This window comes from Passer domesticus, chromosome 11, assembly GCF_036417665.1.
Source record: "Passer domesticus isolate bPasDom1 chromosome 11, bPasDom1.hap1, whole genome shotgun sequence".
Lineage (NCBI taxonomy): Eukaryota > Metazoa > Chordata > Aves > Passeriformes > Passeridae > Passer > Passer domesticus.
This window is the reverse complement of record NC_087484.1, coordinates 24935526-24957972: the sequence shown is the minus strand read 5'-3', so window position 1 is coordinate 24957972 and position 22447 is coordinate 24935526. Positions and strand designations below refer to the sequence as shown.

Below are 22447 nucleotides of genomic sequence, written 5' to 3'. Positions count from 1 at the left end.
TCTCGCGAGACGGAGGGGAGCCCTGGCGGCGCTGTCGCGAGAGCGGCGGGCCCGGAAGCTCCACGTCGGAGATCGGAGCGAGCCCGGGCGGCGGCGCCGGAGCGGGGCCGGGGCACACCGGGCACACCGGGGGATACCTGGGACACACCTGGGACACCGGGCACACCGAGGCACGGCGGGGCCATGGTGAGCCACAGGCAGCGTCCCGGGGGCGCCTCGTCCCCGCTGCGGGAGGGTGACCATCCCAGCCGGCCCCGGCGGGGCAGCGCGGCCCCGCGATCGGCGGCCCGAGCGCCTGAGGGGCCGGGGCCGGGGCCGGGGCCTTGGCGCGGTGCTGCCCGTGGTGCTCTCAGCCCCAGCGAGCGGCTGTCCCGCGGCTCGGCGTGCGCGTCGCTCTCAGCGCTCGGAGCGGCCCTTCCCGGCCCCGGGAGCTGCCGGGCCCGCGGCTCCCGGGGTACGCGCGGAGCCAGCGCAGAAGTGAACCCAAACTGCCACGTCCCATGTCATAGCTGTGGTCCGGGTACTATGTGGTTCGGTGGTTCTTTTCCTTGCAGTGTCTGACATAGGGAACTGCAGGTTTTATTAATACCTGCAGTGTTCTTTGGTCAGCCATTATCCGCTGGGTTCTCTGAGATAAAAGCAGTGTTAAATGATCACCAGTGGGTGTCTAAAGGAATCCACAATGCCTCGAATATATTAGAAAATCGCTTTGCTAGACGTCATGCCCTTTCAGTACTCTAGCTTTACATTGCCAGTGACTAAAGTCAGAGCTTTCTTTGTAAGGGAAAGACTTAAACTTTTCCCTGCTCCCAGTTTCTACAAGACAGTGTTCCATTCTGAAACGTCATTTTGGAATTGTGAGTGGAAGTAAATTTACAATGGGCAAATGTTGTTGTGCTCTTTTTTAGCTGGCTTTTCTTGCTGGTTTGTCAGGTGAAGCAGCAGGAAGTTTTATTTTCTAACATTTGTATTAGGAGCAAATTCTCTTTGCTTTGCTTTCATAGTTCAGGGACACCAGGAGGATCTGTAGTGCATCTTTTCTCTTTTTTTTGACTCTGCTGGAGATACTTTTACACAATGAAGAAATTCTGAATTTTACAGAATTAAATTAAGCAGAGCCACTGCCATTGGTGGGGATGTGATGTCTTGCTACAAAAACAGATACACGGGTAGATAGAAAAGAGTAGTAACCTTGTGTCTGCCTGGACAGCAGGATTGGATCCTTTTGTTCTAAGAGTGATCTGCAGCGTTCCTTTTCCTTTTCCTGAGCCCGTTTCTGTTCAATCCCCTGGTGCTCCCCGTTGTGCCCCGCAGCCGCTGCGACTGGACATCAAGCGGAAGCTGACGGCGCGCTCCGACCGCGTGAAGAGCGTGGACCTGCATCCCACGGAGCCATGGATGCTGGCCAGCCTCTACAACGGCAGCGTCTGTGTTTGGAACCACGAGACACAGGTGAGGGCTTCAGCTGTGCCCTGCTGGGAAGTGGGCAGAGCTGGCACCTGTGTATCTGGTGCTGGAGAATGGAGTTTGTACAGGATCTTCAGTCACTGCTGCTGACTGACTGCTCTTCTCTGGCTGACTGCAAGAGTCACTGTATCAGTAGATAAGGAATTGACATACTGGAGGCTGTTAGGAAAATAGAAAAAGCTCGTTTCAAAGTCAGTATTTCTCCAGTGCTATAAACTGAACTGTTTTTATTTTCAGACTCTGGTGAAGAATTTTGAAGTGTGTGACCTGCCAGTGAGAGCTGCCAAGTTTGTGGCGAGGAAGAACTGGGTTGTTACTGGAGCTGTAAGCTGTTTCCTCTTGTGATTTTCTGTTCAGCTGCACTTTCTCTGATTAAATTTCATGCCATTAATTTCTGCATCATGTAATAATCAGATCTGAATTTGTAGAGGAGAAGGGAATATTTCACTACAGCTTCCCAGAAGTTTTCTCTTTTAAAGAAGTTTATAAGCTTAAATTTTCATTTCAAAAGAGAGCAGCCTACTAAGGTGACTGATTCTGCAGGTAATGCCAGGTAGATGGAGTTCAGCTTCTACTGCCAGCTGGAACAGACTCAGCACAGAGTTCTGACTCAGTATCACAGGTGCTACTTTAAGTAAGATGAAACTATTGACAGTCCTAGATAAGATGAATTTGAAATTGCTTTCTGTTTTTGTTGTTGTTTTTTTTTTCTTGGTTGTATTAAAAATAATTTTTTAGTTTAGCTCACCACTAGCAAAAAAATGTCTGCTTTTATTTGGTGAATGTACCTTGAGATGAATAGTTGTATTTTGATCTTGCTAACGCATTTTTCTTTATGGAGAGAGTATTTTTTGGCTAGATTAAGGTAATGCCTAAATATTTTTGTCTCAACTTTCATTTCCTAGTCTTCTGCCCTGTACCAGAGTAATTTCATTACCATATGCTGCCGTGACTCAGTTACTTGTAAAAATGAAAATTTGATTGAAGTTTTTTCTATTTCATAAATGACTTGAAACATCAGTAATTTATAACCTTCTGAATCCCAAGTATAATTTGTATCATTAGGAAGCAAAATTCCTTAAAGATTTTGTTGTCTTCTAGGGTGGAATGTTTTTTCCTAGCATCCCTGCATTGCATAGAAGGTGCACTTCACAAGAGATTTCTTTTCACGTGGCTTTTCCTCCCTTTCCCAGGATGACATGCAGATCAGAGTTTTTAATTACAACACCCTGGAAAGAGTTCACATGTTTGAGGCCCATTCTGACTACATCCGGTGCATTGCAGTGCACCCCACGCAGCCCTTCATCCTCACGAGCAGCGGTGAGAGTCCTTTGGGGTCTGTGCATGTTCAGCTGTTCTCAGGCTCCTCTTTCCTATGGGGTGAGGGCTTGCAGGTCTTCTTGGGAAGACTCAGGAGTCCTTGAGCAAGAAGCCAACATGACCAGTGTCATTTTGTTGTTTCTTGGTAGATGTTCATGTTTTTTTAATGGAATATCATTTGCACTTAAAATTTAAAATATAATGCCTTGTGTTCTTGTCAGAGAAGAGCAAAGAGCCTTCTTTCTTAATATCTGCCAGAGAAAACATTAGTGTATGTGCTAATTAGTGTGGCAGACTCTCAAATAAGAGCTTGGGTTGTGTTTTTAAAAAATTTCATCATGGTTTGGAGTAAGTTTTTAGCTGGGAATCTGACTTGAAAGCAACAGACAGCTTTCATCTCCCTTTGGTCCTTCTGAAGGACTGGTAATCCTGTAGATGCAAATAGATTATTAGCAGTGCCTCCTTTCCAGCCTGCACCATGAAGTTCTGGAGGATTATGCCCTTTAAGGAGGTTGTTATCACCCACTCAATCTTGGTTGTTTGTTGTTTGTGGTTTTTTCCAGATGACATGCTGATCAAACTCTGGGACTGGGATAAGAAATGGTCTTGTTCTCAGGTGTTTGAAGGACACACCCATTACGTCATGCAGATTGTCATAAACCCAAAAGACAATAACCAGTTTGCCAGTGCCTCTTTGGATAGGACAATTAAGGTAGAGAAACGATATTTGGTGTTTTTTTAGTCATTAAGTGATCATCAGTGTACACAAGCCAATAATCCTGTATGGATGATGGGTCAGAAATTCTTAAAATCAGGTGCAGTAATAGAATGTTGACTGACCAGAGACCTGGACATTGGTCCAGGCATCTGCTGAGTAATTCAGTACATTTATCAGATTACCTGTTGTCTCTTCACAATTGGAAAGTAATTCTTTAAACTCTTCTAAGTGCAGTATCTCCATTTGGACTGCACAGAAATATGGGAGAGGAGGCAATGAGTGATTTGGGAGCATTGGTTTACTGTCAACGAGTGATTTTGGAGCATTGAAACCATGTAGCAGATAAAGACTTGAACTGTGCACTAAAAAGAAAAAACAACCCTGGTTAAGGTGTCTCTCCCATTACTTGCATGTCCCTGGCTGTCTGTGTATGGAATTGTTTCCAGAGATGCCTTCAGCCTTCTCATGGTCTCATGTGCTGTGCACAACACAAATCTGTGACTGCAGATTTGCAGCCACTGAGCAGTGACACCTCCTCACATTTCCTGTACATTATCAGTATATTGGCTGTAAAAAGCCAGCACTGATATGGCCACAGATGTTGAGATCAGGTGCATGTAAATGTTGATTTAATGTGATAAACATGAGAAAGCACTAGCATATCTACATCTGACTTGCTTCATTTTGTATCCTCATTTAACATGAGATTTGATATTCTTTAGCTGGAAAAATTAAAATTAAGGGCACAGTTGGAGGAAACTCATATAACTATATAATATAAGCTTAATTAGTTACTAGTTAATTTTGTAAACACATAGTACTTCTTTAAAACAGTGCTTTATATGGTTTCGTGTCCTTAAAAAAAGTTTAAAGCAACCAATTTCAATGTTTAGAGGTATGAGCACAGCATGGGCCATTCAGCATGTTATTTGTGTTTATTGGGGAAAGGAGCAGTTGTTGAGGTTTTTCACCTAAGAAAACAACAGTGTCTTTGGAATTCTGTGTTATTTCTCTTTGGGCTTTGAAATACTTCTGGATACAACACCTGTTGTGTGTGCCAAGGGTGACCAGGACACAGCAGGTTGCTGGGTACAGGTGGTTGTGTTTTATTGGTCAGGTGTGGCAGCTTGGATCGTCCTCTCCCAACTTCACCTTGGAAGGCCACGAGAAAGGAGTGAACTGCATTGACTATTACAGTGGTGGGGACAAGCCATACCTCATTTCTGGGGCAGATGACCGCCTGGTGAAGATCTGGGACTACCAGGTGTGTGCTCAGCTCTTCAGAATCCTTTGTGCAGGCTGCCACATTTGGTACAAAGTTTCTGTTGTTAGATTTTTTTTCCTGTGACAAATTGATTCCCTGCCTTTTAGGCCTCATGTTTGTGGATTAAGCTGTTCCTCTTCTATGTTCAAGTGTAAATATTGCTCATGTATCCACTCTTTCTATTCTTTCACCTCTCTTTTTTTTTCCATTCTTTATAGCTTCCCCCCATCCTGTTTCATGCTGTGCACGTTGGCGCAGTCCCATGTGTTGCATGCACACCCATGCAGTGCTTCTACCCCCAAACAGGGCAGGAGTGATGAGGTGCCCTGCTTGAATGGTCCTCAGGAAAGAGAGATCCAATCCAGGGATTCACTTCTGTTGCTGGAGCCTAGAGCTCCTGAGTTCTTCCTGTCTACAAGTGTCTGAATGGCCAGCAGGGCGAGACAGAAGTTGTTAGTTGGTACTTTCTGGTCACTAAAACTTACTGCTCTGGAGTAAATCCAAGCCCAGAAGTTGAAGCTGGCACTGCTAATTTAAGCATTCAGTGCAGTCATGAATATTACACAACAGTGCTTGAGGTTTTGCCACCATGTGCAGCTGGAGACACTGTACATGCTCAAATCTCCCTCAAGCAGAGTAGCCTGTCTTTCACAGCTGTGTGAATGAAGAGTCTTACCAAAGACCTAAATTAGATATGTTTTCACCTGTAATGCAGTGTTTGGTTATGATTTTCTTTCACAGTGAACTCAGCTTTCTATCATGCTTTAATGGGTTGTGCTGTGCAGCTCTGAGAAAGTATATTTTCTAACCATAAACACATCTGAAAAGAGAGGAAAACACTTCCATCAAGGGAAGTGTTTTCTTCTGGGCAGGAAACTCAATACAATCAGTTTTTAATAGCTTAGTGCTGTTTTTTGAATACCTTGCAAATGTTAAGAAATCTAGAGAATTTTCAGATCTATTTTTGATTTGGGGGAGATTTTTTTTAATAAATAAATATTAAAATGAGGCATTGTGTTCTCTCTTTCTTTCAGAATAAAACTTGTGTCCAGACACTGGAAGGCCACGCTCAGAACGTGTCATGCGTCAGCTTCCATCCAGAGCTGCCCATCATCATCACCGGCTCTGAAGATGGTAACTTTGGGTTTTCTGGTGTAGAAAGGACAGGAAAAGCACTGAGGGGAGAGCTCTTGTGGTGGTGTGGCTGCACCCTGCTGCCCTCACACTGAGATGAAGGGATGCATGCCTGTGTTTTTCCCCAGGCACAGTGCGGATCTGGCACTCCAGCACTTACCGCCTGGAGAGCACCCTGAACTACGGCATGGAGAGGGTGTGGTGTGTGGCCAGCCTGAGGGGCTCCAACAACGTGGCCTTGGGGTATGATGAGGGCAGCATCATTGTTAAGGTACAGTTAATGGTTGGAAGTGAGAAACTGTGATTCATCCTGTCCTGTGTGCACAACAACTGGTTTCTGATTCTGGCATAATACATAAAATACTGACATTTTGGCATTTTAATTGGTATTTTTTGATGGAGATTAGCTATTTCACTTGGTATTTTCAACTGAAAAGAAAATCAACAGTGTATTTTTTTCTATAGCCTCACTTCTTTCTTTCTTACTTACAACTTTCTAGCTTGGTCGTGAAGAACCTGCCATGTCCATGGATGCAAATGGAAAAATTATTTGGGCTAAACATTCTGAAGTCCAACAGGCTAACTTGAAAGCAATGGGAGATGCTGAAATCAAAGATGGAGAGAGGTTGCCACTGGCTGTGAAGGATATGGGCAGCTGTGAAATCTATCCTCAGACAATCCAGCACAACCCTAATGGACGGTAACACATTGCTTCATCACTTCCCTTGAACTGGTTGGGGTTTTTTTGTTAACAGGCTCAAATAAAAGGGATCCAAAGTCCAAGAGGTGCTCAATGTGATTACCCTGGGCATGGGAGCCTTTACCTTTACAGATTATCTGCCTTCTTGCTGCTGCCTGTTGACCTGGACACAGATATCTGACAAGTGCCTCTCTGTCCTGCCCCAGGTTTGTGGTGGTGTGTGGTGATGGTGAATACATCATCTACACAGCCATGGCTCTGAGGAACAAGAGCTTTGGTTCTGCACAGGAGTTCGTGTGGGCACATGACTCTTCAGAGTAAGTCTTGCAAGTTTTTTCCTTTGTGTTACATTTGCAGCTGCTACTTTAGTTTAGTTTTCAGGCCATGAAAACATGCTTGTAAAATGAACTTTCAGTAGTTGTCCTGCTTGAAAAGTTTGTACTTTTAGCACTCTGCTGGTTTTAGAAGATAACTCAAATGCAGTTGTCTTTTAGCAGCTTATAGTTTAGTACTTTGGAAATGAAATAATTGTTTATTTACAATTTAATCTCTATTTAGGTATGCAATCAGGGAGAGCAACAGTGTTGTAAAGATATTTAAAAATTTCAAAGAGAAGAAGTCATTCAAGCCTGATTTTGGAGCAGAAGGTAAATACTTTAAAAATAGATACGCTGGTGTGGTTTTTGTACAATGTGGATTTCTTCCACCTTTATTTTCTTGCAGGCATCTATGGTGGCTTTCTGTTGGGAGTCAGATCTGTTAATGGCCTGGCATTCTATGACTGGGAGAACACAGAGCTGATTCGCAGGATTGAAATCCAGCCCAAACATGTGAGTTTCTGCATGGGACTGAAGATACTTACCTGTCTGATTCACTCATTTACATTTTTTTACTAAACTGGTTTTCATGCATGAAGCAAAGCTGTCAATAATAAAGTAATAATTTAAGTTTATCTCAGTCATGTAGCAGAAAGGGCAGAAAAATTCCTGTATGTGTTGACTTCTCAGTACTAAAGCTTCTAGAGTTGGTGTGTTTTACCTTTAATTCCTACATCATCCTTCTTAGCCTGGGGTGTGTAACACTGCCACTGTTGATTCTGCTGTCACAGATATTCTGGTCTGACTCGGGTGAGCTCGTATGCATTGCTACAGAAGAGTCATTCTTCATTCTCAAGTACCTGTCAGAAAAAGTGGCAGCAGCCCAAGAAACACATGAAGGTGTCACTGAAGATGGAATTGAAGATGCCTTTGAGGTACCTTCTATTTAAAAAATGGAATGAGATTAGAGATGTAGAAGCAAGAGTGCAGCAAACTTAGTCCTTAACATAGTCCAATTTAAATGTTAGTTTCCAGACTATTTTTAGTATCACACATTGTGCACCTGCCTGAGGAACACTTAATCTTTTTTTTTTTTCATGTATCCCTGTCTGAATCCCAGCATAACAGACCTTGATGCCAGCATTTCTCTTCATCTGTTCACTGTTGTCAGAGAGTTATAGAGATATATTTTTTTAAACTTTTGGGTCATTGCTTAATTTTTTTTGTCTAAAATTTTCAAGTTTTGAAATGTTATTCAAGTTTGAGAAGTGAAAAAATGGTGAATCAAAATTTTAGAAGGAAAGTTGCCTTTGATTGTCTTGCTTAATGCTTGGTTTGGTGCTTGTTTCCTAGATTTATAATCAAATTAGGGTAGCATGCATGTAGAATGAAATTATCATTTATGTACTTCTAATCTATATCTAAACTTTTATTTGCAACTTGCCCAGTGATTAAAGTATAGAATATGGAATTATATTTTAAACTGCAGTAGTCTTTCTGCTAACTAGAAGTACCTTTTTATGTATCTAATTACCCAAAATTTGCTTTGCAGGTTCTTGGTGAGATCCAGGAGATTGTGAAAACAGGTCTGTGGGTCGGTGACTGCTTTATTTACACCAGTTCTGTGAACAGACTCAACTACTATGTTGGAGGAGAGATTGTCACCATTGCCCACCTGGACAGGTGAGTTGCTGCTTCAGTTCAAGCGTTCAAGGTTCTCTCAGTGAATGGTGCACCCTGGCAGCTGCTGCTGTGCTCTGCTTCAGCACCAGAGGTGGGAATGCATGGGGTGTTGTGAGGCAGCAGTGCAGTTCTGAGGGATAAACAGCTTCATGTTTGAAAGAGTACATCCAGGGAAAGCAGAATGTTTGATGGGAGTAATCTTGCTACCATAAGAGCTACTGCAATGGTTTTTTACAGACTGTGTGGATCTGTTGAAGCTGAGTGCTCTTTGTTTTGTTTCAGAACAATGTATCTCCTGGGGTATATCCCCAAGGACAACAGGCTGTATTTGGGCGATAAAGAGCTAAACATTGTTAGTTACTCTCTGCTGGTCTCAGTGCTCGAATATCAAACTGCTGTGATGAGGAGAGATTTCGGCATGGCTGACAAAGTTCTTCCCACAATCCCAAAAGAACAGAGAACCAGGGTCGCACATTTTCTTGAAAAACAGGCAAGAAAACTACTTCTTAGTTATCCAACTAAATAAATCAGTTTATTCACATTCTTAATTGAGTCTGCTAAGCAAAACCCAGTGATATTAACTGTGAGCATTAACTCTTGTTAATTATCTTGTTTGTTTGAGAACCCTGTAACCTTTTGTTCAGAGTGCTTTCGTTAAAGTATTTAGGATTATGTTTGACCTGACAGGTCCCAGCTTCACTGTCAGATTTTTATTCTAGGGCTTCAAACAACAAGCTCTTGCAGTATCTACAGATCCAGAGCATCGCTTTGAACTTGCTCTTCAACTTGGAGAATTAAAAATAGCCTATCAGCTTGCAGTGGAAGCAGAGGTAATGATATAAATTTGGGTGATTCATCCTGCATTCTTAGTATTAGTTGGAGTCTGAGAGGGCCTGTAAGAAACAGCAGTGGTACATGGGGATGCAATACAACTCCCTAAACACAACTGAAATGCCCCCAACTTCTGTGATGAAGTTCTTCTGCCTGTAATTCAAAGGAATCTGAGCTGTGGGATGGGGACAAAGAATGGCGTCTGCTCAGAAAGCTACAGGAGCTCCTGGAGAACACAAAACTTGCGCTCAGAACCAAGCCTTAATCACCAGTACTTAACAGGGAGAGGAGGAAAGACAGGGCTGAAGCCTTCAGACCTTTGTTCCAGCCTTGGCAAATTTAGACCACTGCACTAAAAAAACTGATTGGTCCCATCATTATTATGCAGAGAGTCGATCTCATTGTTCCTGCTGTAAAATAATAGAATTATTTAGAAGGAGTTACAGACACAAATGCCTTTCAGCATTCTGAGGGTTAACTTGGGAGCTTTAAGAGATTGTTATAGTTAAATTTCCAGTTATGCCTGCCTCCTGTGTTTACTGAGAAGCTGCTTATTTTATGTAATGTTACAGATGGGTAGGGATCTTTTAATATTCACTGTGTCATGCTGGGAAGCTGCAGTAATCACAGTACCTCAATGAGAAGACAAGTGTAGTCATGGGATACAGCACCTTCACAAGTCAACTTACATTTTCATACTGAGTACTCTGAAAACCTTTAAATGCTGTTCAGAAATGTGAGTGGTTTGGTTTTTTTCTTTCCCTCCCTCTCCCCTTTTTTTACAATCAGTCAGAACAGAAGTGGAAGCAGCTTGCAGAGCTTGCCATCAGTAAATGCCAGTTTGGCTTAGCCCAGGAGTGTCTCCACCATGCCCAAGACTACGGGGGGCTGCTGCTCCTGGCCACAGCTTCAGGGAATGCCAGCATGGTCAACAAGTTGGCCGAAGGTGCAGAAAAGGATGGCAAGAATAACGTGGCATTTATGAGCTACTTCCTGCAGGGAAAGTAAGTAGCAAATGAGCTTCTGATTGTTCAGTTCTGCTGTCTCAAGTGCAGAGGCCCTAAGGTTCTTCAAGTGGTTAACTTCAGTTAACTGAAAAGTTCATGGAGAAACATGGGCATAAGTCCTTCTTAGAAAAGCTCATTCTATGATGGCTACTAGATTTAAAGTCTGAAATTAAAGCACTTTAAATTAATGGAATAGAATAAACAGCTGTTCTAATACAAAAATTTGTCTTTATTAAGTTTACTGGTTAAAATCACATCTTGAAATCTTTCTAGGCTTGATTCATGTTTGGAACTCCTGATCAAAACTGGGCGTCTCCCTGAAGCTGCTTTCCTGGCACGGACGTATTTGCCAAGCCAAGTTTCAAGGTACTTTCTAAGCATATGCAGAGTGTGAGATGTGTTGTCTGAATGAGCTGTCTGTAACAAATCTGGTGTGCATCTCCAGGGTTGTTAAACTCTGGCGGGAGAACCTCTCTAAAGTCAATCAGAAGGCTGCCGAGTCCCTTGCTGATCCCACAGAATATGAAAATCTTTTCCCTGGATTAAAGGAAGCTTTTGTTGCTGAAGAGTATGTTAAGCAAAGTCTTGCTGACTTGAGGCCAGCCAGGGAATATCCCCTTGTCACTGTAAGTAGAAGGTTTTTCTGTCTCTAGAAGAGTAACATTTGGTGCTGTGTAAAATCAGCTCTAAGCAACTCAGTGCAACACTTAAATGTGTCTGGGTTTGTTTTTTTTTTTTTTTTTTTTTACTTTTAGCCAAATGAAGAAAGAAACTTACTTGAAGAAGCAAAAGGATTTGAGCCCTCTGGAATAATGACATCTCAGGTCAGTGAGTGATTAATCTAAGGGAGAACTTTGCTATCTTACAGTGACTTTGCCCTGGAGAATTATTTCACCAGTAATGGACAAATCGTTGCTTTTATTACCTTAACTGTAAGTGCTGCAGTTGGCTTCATGTTCTTCTGCCTCAGATTCTTTTTAATCTACATCTGTACCTATTAACACCTTCTTGACTGTGAAATTATTTGTGTGCTTCCTTACCTTGGGTCACCCTGTGTAGTGTGAGTAGTTCTTGAGTCTTTCCATTGAATTCATCCTACAGAAAAGTAACTCCAGTTGCATTTACAAACACTGCCTCGACTGCAGCTATTTTTCTGAAAGCTCAGTAGCTGGAAATGGAAACTCTTGCCTATTACAGCAATGACAAATGCTGTGTTCTTGCTGGTGTGCTCCATGGTTTTGGAATAACACTGCTCCATAACTAACCGATCAGGAATCCTACTCGGGTACTTGAACACAGGTTCTAGTCGATGTCTGAAGTAACAAACTAATTTTTTACCACCTCAGTTGTCCAATTCTTATGCAGAAAATAGGACAACTGTAAGGTAAAAGCGTAGAGATTGAAGCAAACTTAAAGCTTTTAAGAGCCTTAGGAGAAGATGACAATTTCTAATTTTGCTCAAGTCAAATACACTTTACGTTTGTATGTGAAAATCATAATGTGAGGGTTTCTTAAAGGCAGTGATAATGGCACAACTCTTTGAGGCTATAAACATCTAAAATCAAAACTGCACTGGAAACTGAAGGAGAAACAGAAAAGCTACAGCTCTCCATTGTCTGTATGTTTTTCCTCATAGGAGGTGCACTACAAAACGTAGTTTTGGACATCCCTGACAGAGCAGAGTTTAGGTTACTTTCAAGCTTCTGTAGTGACTCTTTGCCTCTTGTGCATCAAAGGAAATACTATTAAAGCAAAATCGTACTTGTGTGCACATTTGTTAAAGATGATAACACTGTCTGGACTACCTAGGGAAACAGATGGAAAGAACTGAGAACTAGCCTGCCCTAGAAGCTGAAAACATGTGTATCTTTGCATTCAGCTCATGTTCTCTTAGAAGCCCTAAACCCCAGTTGTCTCTTACAGCTGAGGCTGAATATGGGACATTTTGTAAGAGATAGATTAATTCTATAATTAAATACAGTTAATTGAATTGTACCATTGCTTCAATAATAGTACTGACTGATGAATTATCTTAGTATCTAATTTGTGCAGCAGTGAAGCAAGAAGAAAGTGTTAAACCATTATAGGATTTGGAACCTAAGCCCAGCAACTACTAAAATTTGCTGTCAGTCTCAACTAACTTAGTATCTCCTGCTGAGGATGTTGAAAATCACTAACAGCACTTCAGTGTTTAAAATGAACTGATAATTTCTGAAGGTTCTCATTTTATCAGTTCCATCATCAACTGCTTCAAATATACTAGGGAGGGAAATAGTCTCCAGTGGAGTGAGGACTAGAATCTTTTCTGACAGTGATGATCTGGCTCAAGAGTAACTGAGGGAAGCTGACAGAGAACCACTGGGCAAGGGGCATTAGATGTCTGCTTGTTGACCTGCTTTTGTTGCAAGAATTTAAATTGAAAAGAAACTAAAGGAATTTCTTCTGCTTGTTGACCTGCTTTTGTTGAAAGAATTTAAATTGAAAAGAAACTAAAGGAATTTCTTTGCCATTAGAAGAAGGCTGAAGAACCAGTTCCCTCTCCTAAACAAGAAGTGATGAAGACAGTTGTGCAGAATTCTGATAACCTTCCAGCAAGAGATCAAAAGGTACCCAAACAGTTTTATGAGGGGAAGTACAAGCACTCAGTTCATTTTACATTAAAGACTTCAGTGAGTGTGATTTAACCAAGCACACCTGACTCTGGCAGTCCCAGAGCAGTGTTCAGAGCCCTGCACACAGTAACAGACCAGTTCAGTGGGGGTGGCAGGGGGAGTGCAAACCGAGCTGCTCACTTGGTGAAAAGCTGCACTGCTGGAAGAGGCTTCCTCACCAAGCAGGCAGCTGCTGTCCAGCCTGCTTTAGTTAGCACTTGTGTTCCTCATGAGGCCTTGGCTGGGGTTTGCAGAGTGCAGATCCATCCCACAGAGCCATCCATCCCACAAGCTACATCACATGGAACCTAGTGGTATCCTGCTCATCCAGTCTTTTCTCTCCTTAGACACTGCTGGACTTGGAAGATGACTTAGATAACTTGGATCTGGAGGATATTGACACCACAGATATCAATCTGGATGAAGAGATCTTAGATGAGTGAACATCCTTTTTTAGATGACCAAATCAGGAAATAATTTGGTCAAAACCCAGAGGAATGAAGTTCTGTGGACTATGTGCTCCAAGTTGTTTTGATTTTTATATCACAAGTGGACCATGTACATGTAGAAGGAAGTATATAGCTAACAACTGTACAAAGAGAATCAGCTTCCAGTATGTTGAAATTCAAGATGTAAGCCTGCTCCAGAACATACTAAAAAATGTTTTCATTTATCAAGCAATTAAATAAATCCTTTTAAATATTCTGTTCCTCTCCATTTACTAGTAGTATTTACTAAGCACAGTAAAGTTCTTAGGAATAACCCAGTTCCACAGTGTATATTCCAAATCTGTGAAACAGGAGCACAGTAGCTGATTTTACCCTGACTTTTCTCAGCACCTGCACTGAGGTATGTGGTTATGTTTTCACTGTGCTGCCATCTAGCACTGGTAGCCATCAGTATCAGCTCAGTTTCTCTTTCAGACACTGCTTAAGGCTTAGAAGTGGTGTTTTTTACACCCTTTCCTAAATGAAGCTGTCCAGATCCTGCACTTACCTCAATAACTAAAATGAATTGTGGGCAATCCCTTAGATTCAAGATGCAACAATAAAAGAATTTAACTCGGCACAGTGTCAGTGAAAACAAGTCATGAGGGTTGCTCTAAGTTCACTTACAGAACTTTTCAAAATAAACTGCTGTAGTGATTCACATGTATTTCAGTAAAGAAAAATACATTCTATAGCAGTCATTTTCAAGTATTTATTGTGGAATCCTGTACAGAAAATGTTTATAAACAGACTTAAAACTTCTGATGAGCTGAGGTTTACTTCATGAAGCTGAAGAGGTAGCCATTGCTTCTTCATAAGCTTGCAGGGCCAGCTGGATGTAACCCTCTCTCTGGGATTCGGTTTTCACAAATACCTGCAGCCATGGCAGGAGAGAGGTTAATGTAACAGCAGTCATCATGGCAGTGGCAGATCAGCCAGCCACAACTGCAATCCTGGTGCAGCTGTACATATAGAGTTTAACAAAAACCCCAGCGTGGCATGTACAACAGTTCTGGTTAAGTATCTGCTCCCTAAGGTAAGGAGAAATTTAACTACTCAGTGGGGTACTGCTGGTTAAAAGCTCTTCTGCAGGTTCCATAGAGGCAGAAAAGCTTACCTTGATCAGATCAACTCCTTGAAGTTTCTGTTCTTTAGCTGCCTTTGCCGACTGACATTCAGGGTGAAGCATATGATACAGTGTAATTAAACTTGTAGCATCATCCAGCCTAAACAAATAAAGGCTCATTTTAGCAACTTCTCTCAGAGTATTTACAGAGCGTGTATTTTGTGATGTACTTTGCACAGCACAGGCTGTCCAGCTGCTGGTTCCACTGAGTATCCAGTCCCTGGAATACACAGGCAAGTACCTACATCTATCCCTCCCGCAGCTGAAGCCTGCTGGCCTGCTCAGCAGTAATACAGCTGACATCCCTCTGAAAATACAATTAATTACCAATAATGAGTGTTTAGTGGAACTTTCTAACACAGTCTGCAATGACCAGTATGTTTTACAGAAGTAGCATTAGAAATCCTGTGACACAGAGCTCTCAGCTGAGTTCAAAACTACTGAAGTGTGTGGCAGGAAAAGACATTCCAACCTCTGTTTAAATTGGCCAGATACGTGAATTTTCCTTTTACCAATCTGATTCCACACCAGGAACCTTCCTGATTTCTCCATATGCTCAGGTTAAAAAGCAAGATCTGACCACCTGTTCCAAATGTCTAACTGGAACTATCACTGCAACCTGGAGTTCTGACTGTACAGATTTCTCCCAGCTCTAGTGGCATTTTGAACTATTGAATATTGTTCACTTCAGAGAACTTTGAATAAATTTAGCACCATGTTTTATAGAAATTCACCCATTTAAAATGGAACCTTATCTACACGTTCCTAAGCTACTTAGGAATTGCTCTAAAACCCAATGTATCAATCTTATAAGCCAAAACTGAACTCAGTATGGAAATGCCAGGCTTTAACATCAGAAGTGCTCAGAGCTGGAAGTGTTCTGACAATTACATGGGAAACAAAAATAAAAACCCAAAAACCACAGAAGGCTAATTTCTGCACAAACCTATATATACCAAACCACTTCATGGACTGTTACTGTGCTCCTGCACAGCTAAGAGTATCTACACAGCTAACTGCTAGAGTTGGCCTAAAACATCAGGTAAATGAGAACCTTCCTATATCTGACAGAAATACTGTTTTTATTGTCAAACAGCAGTACTTGTTGTAAGGCAAGGCAGGATTACCGAGTGCCAGGCTGTACTTACAGGTCTCTGTTGATCATGTCTATGAGTAAGCCATCTGCCTTCTTCCTGCTGAGCAGGTACCACACCATGCCCCCGAAGTGCCTGGTGGAGCGCAGCAGGTCGTACTTGCCGTGCTTCTCGATGTCCTCGTAGGTGCGCTGGTGAACCTGCACACACGGGCTGGGTTCATGGCAGAGCTGGAGCCTGGTCACAGCTTTCCCCTCAGTTTTAACCCTCTTCATTTCCCTAAGGTGCAGGGGGGTAAGCCCCATGCTGAACCATATGCCTGTTATAATTCAGGGTAACATGGGCTAGCCCAGTCCTTGGTACTTAGGCATAGACATCCTTATGGTAAAAGGAAGCTAAAGCCTGTCTCTCCTGAATTTTTGGGGAGATGGGGACCTTCTCTGCACTGCTGTCAAGCTGCATCTATTTTTTCAGAAAAAAAATGCTGGAGCAAAAAGCTGTGAAACTTTACTTGAAAAATCACCTACTACAAGTTACAATTTCTCAAGTCACTAAGAAAATTATAGTTTAAAGAGAAGTACACATTTTAAAAGCAAGTGTAGACTAACATTTACCAGCAGCTATAGCTACTAATTTTATTCCGCTAGAACTACATTTTTGTAGCTGGTCTTTGTCAAAAATAATACTTTGTGCACAGTGCTGTTTCTCAAAATGCACTTTGTTGGCTCCCTAGCTGGTCCTGCCAGCTCCTAAGCCAGCAGTCAGTGTGACTTCAGCAGCAAGACTCTGCTCAGAGCAGTTTTGACACGTGTTACCTGACAAGTGTTACCATAAATTCTGCTTTGATACCAAAAGTACCTGAGTAAGGACTGTTTTTGTGTGTGCAGTACCTCTCTAGGCTGGTGAAAATGACTTGTGCAAAATCCTCTTTTACTAGTTTGCATAAAAAGAAACCCCAAAACTCATCACAAGGATAATCTATATGGGAAAATTAGAACACATATGACCAACACCTCTGCTCCCCAGATAAATATTTATGTTTACAAAATAAACCCTACAATTCTCCACTAGGATTTTTTTTTTGCTAGAAAAAATGGAAAGTGAACTCACTCTGATATAGTCAGGTGAATCTGGCTCAAACTGAGCAATGCACATGTTCAGGACATCTTCGTGACGGTCTTGCTGAAATACAGTCTGAAACAACAGTTTGGATTCAGGGGTAGATCATGCAATCCCACCATCCCAACTCTCCAAAATCAGAACAGCAGCACAACTCTGTTATGGACAAAACAATGAGTAACCCCTGCACCAAAAGACAACATGGACAGAAGTTCAGCAAGTGCCTTGATGACATTAATATAATGTTTCTGGATTTTTGATTCTGAAACACTAGTTCACATTTCCAGATTAAATGTACAATTGTTTCTAGTATGACACAGTATTTACACCTACCCAGGATTTACAGGGCCTTAACCAGGAACTTTGTTTCAAGTATTTTAACCAGGTTACAATGAAAGGCAATTGTTCAAAACAGAATTCAAGCAGCTAAACACACCCATGCAGAATGGCTTATTCTGAGTTACTCTGCCCAGAGAGCAGAGTTTCACTATCAGACAGCAGTGAAGTAAAAGTGCTCAGTTTCAAAGCCAATAAGAGCTTACCCCAAGGTTCTCATCCTTGAATAATGTTGGGGGAATCACCCTGCGCCCTTCCTTTGGGAAGAATATCTGGATCATCCTGTCTCGCTCCTCCCAGGTGGCTTTGCGTAACACCCCATTTGGTTCTCTAACTACAATGAAACGTTCCTGCAAATGAAGTAAAAACCAAACATTGTCCAAAACCTTCTCTCTTCATAGCCAGAACCATCCTAAAAAAGCCCTCATTTGTCAAAGTCATTCTATTCCTAAAGTCATCCTAATAACACCAGTTTCTAAGTGACTGTTGCCATATGCCAGATTCATCATTTCTGCCTTACTACCTGCTTTTGCACCTCAGTTTTACTGTCTGACAACTGTGCATGTGCCAACACTGAAAGCCATGGCTCTGGGAAGTTTAGAGATAACATGACTCACACCGAGACAGGGAATTAGCCTGATTTTATCATTTAATAAGCCATTCAAAATTAGGAATGCAAGTGTCGTGCACTTTTGCACCTTTTTTCCAGAGGTAGGCTAGAATCAAGTAAGAGCAAGTGTAAGGCAAAAAAATACAACAAATTAAACAATATACTCAGATCTGGTCACAAGCATAACTGCTTTAGGGTGGCAAATAGGAGAGTTTTCTGGACAGGAAAGTTTTCAGTATGGTTATTTGGGGTTGGGTTTTTCTTTCCTTGTTACTTGTGGAACTTTTTCCCATTGAGTTGGTAAGAAGCACTGATGGCTGGGTGCTTGAGGCGGCAGGGAGGGGGAACTCCTCTGGTTTTTGGGAGTTTTCTTTTGGAGGGACAGAGATCCTGTGGCAATAGAGGCAGGTGAAAGACAGGGCTGGGGAGGACAGCTAGGCTGTCCCTTACTGTGGGGACAATTCACAGGCACCCCTGGAGCTCAGCCCTGAAGGACCGATCACCGTCTGCTCCTGTGCCCCAAGGAATCCCGAACCTCGTGTGCCCTGGGGAATCCCGAACCTCGTGTGCCCCGGGGAATCCCGAACCTCGTGGGCCCCGGGGAATCCCGAACCTCGTGGGCCCCGGGGAATCCCGAACCTCGTGTGCCCCGGGGAATCCCGAACCTCCTGTGCCCCAAGGAATCCCGAACCTCCTGTGCCCCGGGGAATCCCGAACCTCGTGGGCCCCGGGGAATCCCGAACCTCGTGGGCCCCGGGGAATCCCGAACCTCGTGGGCCCCGGGGAATCCCGAACCTCGTGTGCCCCGGGGAATCCCGAACCTCGTGTGCCCCAAGGAATCCCGAACCTCGTGTGCCCCAAGGAATCCCGAACCTCGTGTGCCCCGGGGAATCCCGAACCTCGTGTGCCCCGGGGAATCCCGAACCTCGTGTGCCCCGGGGAATCCCGAACCTCGTGTGCCCCAGGGAATCCCGAACCTCGTGGACCCCGGGGAATCCCGAACCTCGTGGGCCCCGGGGAATCCCGAACCTCGTGTGCCCCAAGGAATCCCGAACCTCGTGTGCCCCAAGGAATCCCGAACCTCGTGTGCCCCGGGGAATCCCGAACCTCGTGTTCCCCGGGGAATCCTGAACCTCGTGTTCCCCAGGGAATCCCGAACCAGCCCTGAACCCCGCTCTCCCTGCCCTGCTTGGGGCCGGCCCCGCTGTTTCTCTGCTCCTGCTCTGGGTTTCTCCTCGCCGCAGCCGGCACCGTCCCGCAGCTCCGCCGTGAAACCGCGGCTGCATCTCACCCACCAGCCCGGGATTTTGCTCATTCCTGCCGGCTGCGACGGGAACTGCACCACAGGGGGAAGGGCCTGCAGTGGAGAGGAGTTACCGGGTCCCTGGTTCTGTTTGCTGTTAATGCCATAGTTACTGGTTTTTGTTTGCCTTGTTGTACACACTGGTAAAGAACTGTTATTCCCATTCCCATATCTTTGCCTGAGTTCCCCTTAATTTCAAAATTATAATAACTCAGAGGGAGGGGGTTTACATTCTGCATTCCAAGGGAGGCTTCTGTCTTTCAAACCAAGACAATGGTGCAGCAGGAGAATAAACAGCAGTTTCCTGGAGAAAGCTCTCAGACAGAGTAAGAGATGGAAGACTGGGCAGTTCATTTCACAGGATCATCACTATATGCACATTTGAACCATGAAGGGTTCTTGGAATCAGAACTTGGTAAAGAATTTTTCTAGCCTCTTATTACTGGTACTTAAAGACAACTGAGATGTTTCATTACACACAGGAAACTTTATCCTTATACTCCCCAGTTCCATTAGACTTTCTTTACAGCTTTCCTGGGAACTCATTAATCATTTCCGCAGCTTTCCACAGATCTCTGCAAGCATGGAGTAGCTCCATCTTACAAAGGAATCCAATCCTACAAAAAGCTTCTAGGAGCATGGAAGAACTCAGCACTTCTAGCAAATCAAAAGCACCTGCTTATAAAATAATTGACTACCTACCACACAGCTTTCCCATGCTTGCTTTTGAATAGCACAATGTAATTTATGATTATCAGTTAGAAGCAGGTATTTAGAAATACATTTTTCTCTACTGCCTTGTACCAGACTGACTCCTCAGCCCTTTTGCAAACTGATCCATCTACATTTGCATTAAAGCTTATTTTGAGAACAAATTAATAATGTTGATCACATTACTTACACGATGTGGAATGGAGTAACTTAAATCTGTAAACACATATTTTGCAGTTTCAGTTCCTTCAAGGACTTTGTCTTCTGCTAAGACATCATCAATGGGCTCTCGTTCATTCAAAACAGGAGGCATGATTAGTTTTGTTTTAGCTTCCTCAATGGCTTTTCTTGTGGCCTTGTAGGGGGAAAAAAAAAGTAGTTTAATTTTACAATTAAAAATATCATCCTATTGGAAAGATCATTTACAACTTCGGGACAAATACTTTCATTTAGAGAAGCTTGGTTTTTTTCTTCTGCAGATGAGAAAAAACGAGATATTAATTCCACCTCTAGGTAGGTGAATTTCATGTAAACAATTTACCACTACTAAAACCTGAACAAAATGCTGGAGCACGTTACAAAACTACAAAGGACAAACTATTACACCAAGTTTATTTCAGGTGTTTTTCAATGACCGATTTGCCCCAAAGCAAAAACTGCAACAGTTTGTATATTGCTTTAATTGTGGCTACAGCAGAACTGGCTTAAGTCAAGCCCTTTGTAAGCCTGAATGAAGTCAGACCAGAAGAGAGAGGGGGAAAAATGTAGCCAGAGGATTCCCAGGGCTATAACTTAAATATCAGATGAAGGTATTTGACAGAGTTAGGAAGCGTAACAGGCTAATAAACTGTCACTCAAGAAAGAAAAAAACAGATTTCCTTCCATATCCCATCAAAATCGCATAAAACTGGACAAACCAAGCTATTACAAGTGAACAAACACTGATTTACACTGATTTAGGGAATAATCTGAAACAAAGAGAAGAAACCAGAATGTTTTCAAATGCACCAGTAAGGAAGGCAGAAATATGGGCTATTACAGGCATTTTGCTAAAATCAACACTTACTTCCGAAGGAAGCAGAGCAGCCTACCTCTTCCAGCTGAGCTTCGGTCATCAGCTTGTAGTGGGGCGGCTTGAGGCCCTTTTTCACAGGCCGGAACACCTTGTGCAGGTCGAGTCCCGTCATTTTGTACAACAGCGTCTGAACCGCTTCGTCCGTGAAGGCGGGCTTGGGCTGGGCGGCCTTTCCCTCTGCGGGAGAGGACACACGCTGTTACCGGGGCTGAGGGGACGGCCAGGGTCACCGAGGGGACTCCCCCTGCCCTCACGGCTCCTCCCGCCCCGCCGGACACCTCCGCGGCCCCACACCCGCCCCGACCCGCATCCTCCCCAGGGGGACCGCGGCCGCCCAACAACACGCGGGCGGCTGGACCCCGAGGCCGGGGCAGGCGGGAGCTCTGGGGGTGCCCCCGGGTCCCCTCGCGTACCGCCCGCATCCGCCGCCAGCGCCCGCCGCGCGGGGAACGCCCAGAGCGCCCGCAGCCGCGCGGGGAGCGCCGCGCTGCCCCGCGCCCCCAGCGCCGCCATCTTCGCTCCCGCCCCTTCCCGGCCCGCGGCGCGCCGGGAAATGGAGTCATGGAGCCGCGGGGCAGCCCGAGCGGGCAGGGACCCACCGGGACCAGGGAGCCCGACTCCTCCTGGCCCTGCACAGGAGAAACGCCCTGTGCCGAGAGTCACATCGTGTGCCAGGAGTCGCACCCTGTGCCTGAAGCGTTGTCCAAATGCTTCTTGAACTCAGTCAAGGTCGGTGCTGTGACCACTGCCCTGCAGAGCCTGTTCCAGTGCCCAGCCACTCTGGGTGCAAAATCTTTTCGTGATATCCAACCTAAACCTCCCCTGAGGCAGCTTCAGGCCGTTCTCTCGGGTCCTGTCACTGGTCGCCAGAGAGCAGCGATCAGTGCCTGCCCCTCATGAGGAAGCTGTAGAGTGCTATGGGGTGTCCCCTGAGTCTCCTCCCGGCGTGGGGGAGACACGCGGTCCCCTAGCACTGTCCCCGAGGTAAAGGGCAAGAACGTTGCTGCTCCAAGCGCTCCCAGCGCTTTAATTTGTGCCGTTAAAGCCCTGCTGAGGGCCTGACGAGGGCGGGGAGCCCATTCTGCGGCTGTGGCACAAGCACGGCAGGAGCGCGGGGTGCCCGGCTCCCTCAGCCGCCCCGGGCGCGGAGCAGGGCTGCAGGCTCCCTTCCTCAGCGCGGGGTGCCCGGCTCCCTCAGCAGCCCAGGACACAGAGCAGGGCTGCCGGCTCCCTTCCTTAGCAGGGATTCTCCGTGGTAGGAAAAACGGTGGAATTGAGGCCAGCGTGCGGGATTAAAGCGCTGTGGACCCGCGGGTGCGGAGGGCTGCGGGCGGCACTGGGTGCGTTGCACCGGCGGCTGCCCGCTGTGAGGGGCAGCTCCGGCCCCGCGGCCGGGCAGGCTGCCCCAGAGGCAGGAACACCCTCGGAATTCGCACATTAAACCCCACCGGGCTCTGTCTGTGCCACTCCGGCACTGTGTGGTGCCCCGAGGC

The 22447-nt window shown here is 44.6% G+C and overlaps 2 protein-coding genes across 3 annotated transcripts; one reads left to right on the top strand and one right to left on the bottom strand.

Moving 5' to 3' along the window:
- Positions 1–26: 26 nt before the first annotated feature.
- Positions 27–13797, top strand: COPB2 (COPI coat complex subunit beta 2). 2 transcript variants are annotated; one of them, XM_064435902.1, is made up of 22 exons: positions 27–186; positions 1315–1452; positions 1705–1791; positions 2661–2787; positions 3351–3499; positions 4623–4769; positions 5804–5903; positions 6032–6174; positions 6404–6603; positions 6810–6920; positions 7162–7250; positions 7327–7433; positions 7712–7855; positions 8473–8603; positions 8886–9093; positions 9323–9433; positions 10224–10438; positions 10715–10807; positions 10887–11067; positions 11197–11265; positions 12958–13047; positions 13440–13797. In XM_064435902.1, exons 1-22 carry the CDS (start codon positions 184–186, stop codon positions 13533–13535), a joined length of 2739 nt encoding a protein of 912 aa, XP_064291972.1. In that variant the 5' UTR covers positions 27–183; the 3' UTR covers positions 13536–13797. The 2 variants fall into 2 exon arrangements, with proteins under 2 accessions (XP_064291972.1, XP_064291971.1); XM_064435901.1 differs by having other exon boundaries at positions 12955–13047.
- A 481-nt stretch (positions 13798–14278) lies between these two features.
- MRPS22 (mitochondrial ribosomal protein S22) lies at positions 14279–21476 on the bottom strand. The gene is made up of 8 exons (XM_064435903.1): positions 21368–21476; positions 20971–21131; positions 20070–20234; positions 17462–17605; positions 16911–16994; positions 15855–16000; positions 14698–14806; positions 14279–14454 (listed from the first exon to the last, which is right to left on the bottom strand). The coding sequence occupies exons 1-8, from the start codon at positions 21465–21467 to the stop codon at positions 14362–14364; spliced, it is 1002 nt and encodes a 333-aa protein (XP_064291973.1). The 5' UTR covers positions 21468–21476; the 3' UTR covers positions 14279–14361.
- Between the last annotated feature and the right edge of the window lie 971 nt (positions 21477–22447).

Coding starts and splice junctions, on each gene's coding strand:
- COPB2 (XM_064435901.1), top strand. Junction 6,604..6,809: donor CAGCACAACCCTAATGGACG/GTAACACATTGC, acceptor GTCCTGCCCCAG/GTTTGTGGTGGTGTGTGGTG. Junction 7,251..7,326: donor GCCTGATTTTGGAGCAGAAG/GTAAATACTTTA, acceptor ATTTTCTTGCAG/GCATCTATGGTGGCTTTCTG.
- MRPS22 (XM_064435903.1), bottom strand. CDS start 21,467: ATGGCGGCGCTGGGGGCGCGGGGCAGCGCGGCGCTCCCCGCGCGGCTG. Junction 21,132..21,367: donor GCTGGCGGCGGATGCGGGCG/GTACGCGAGGGG, acceptor CCTCTCCCGCAG/AGGGAAAGGCCGCCCAGCCC. Junction 14,807..15,854: donor GACATGATCAACAGAGACCT/GTAAGTACAGCC, acceptor TTATTTGTTTAG/GCTGGATGATGCTACAAGTT.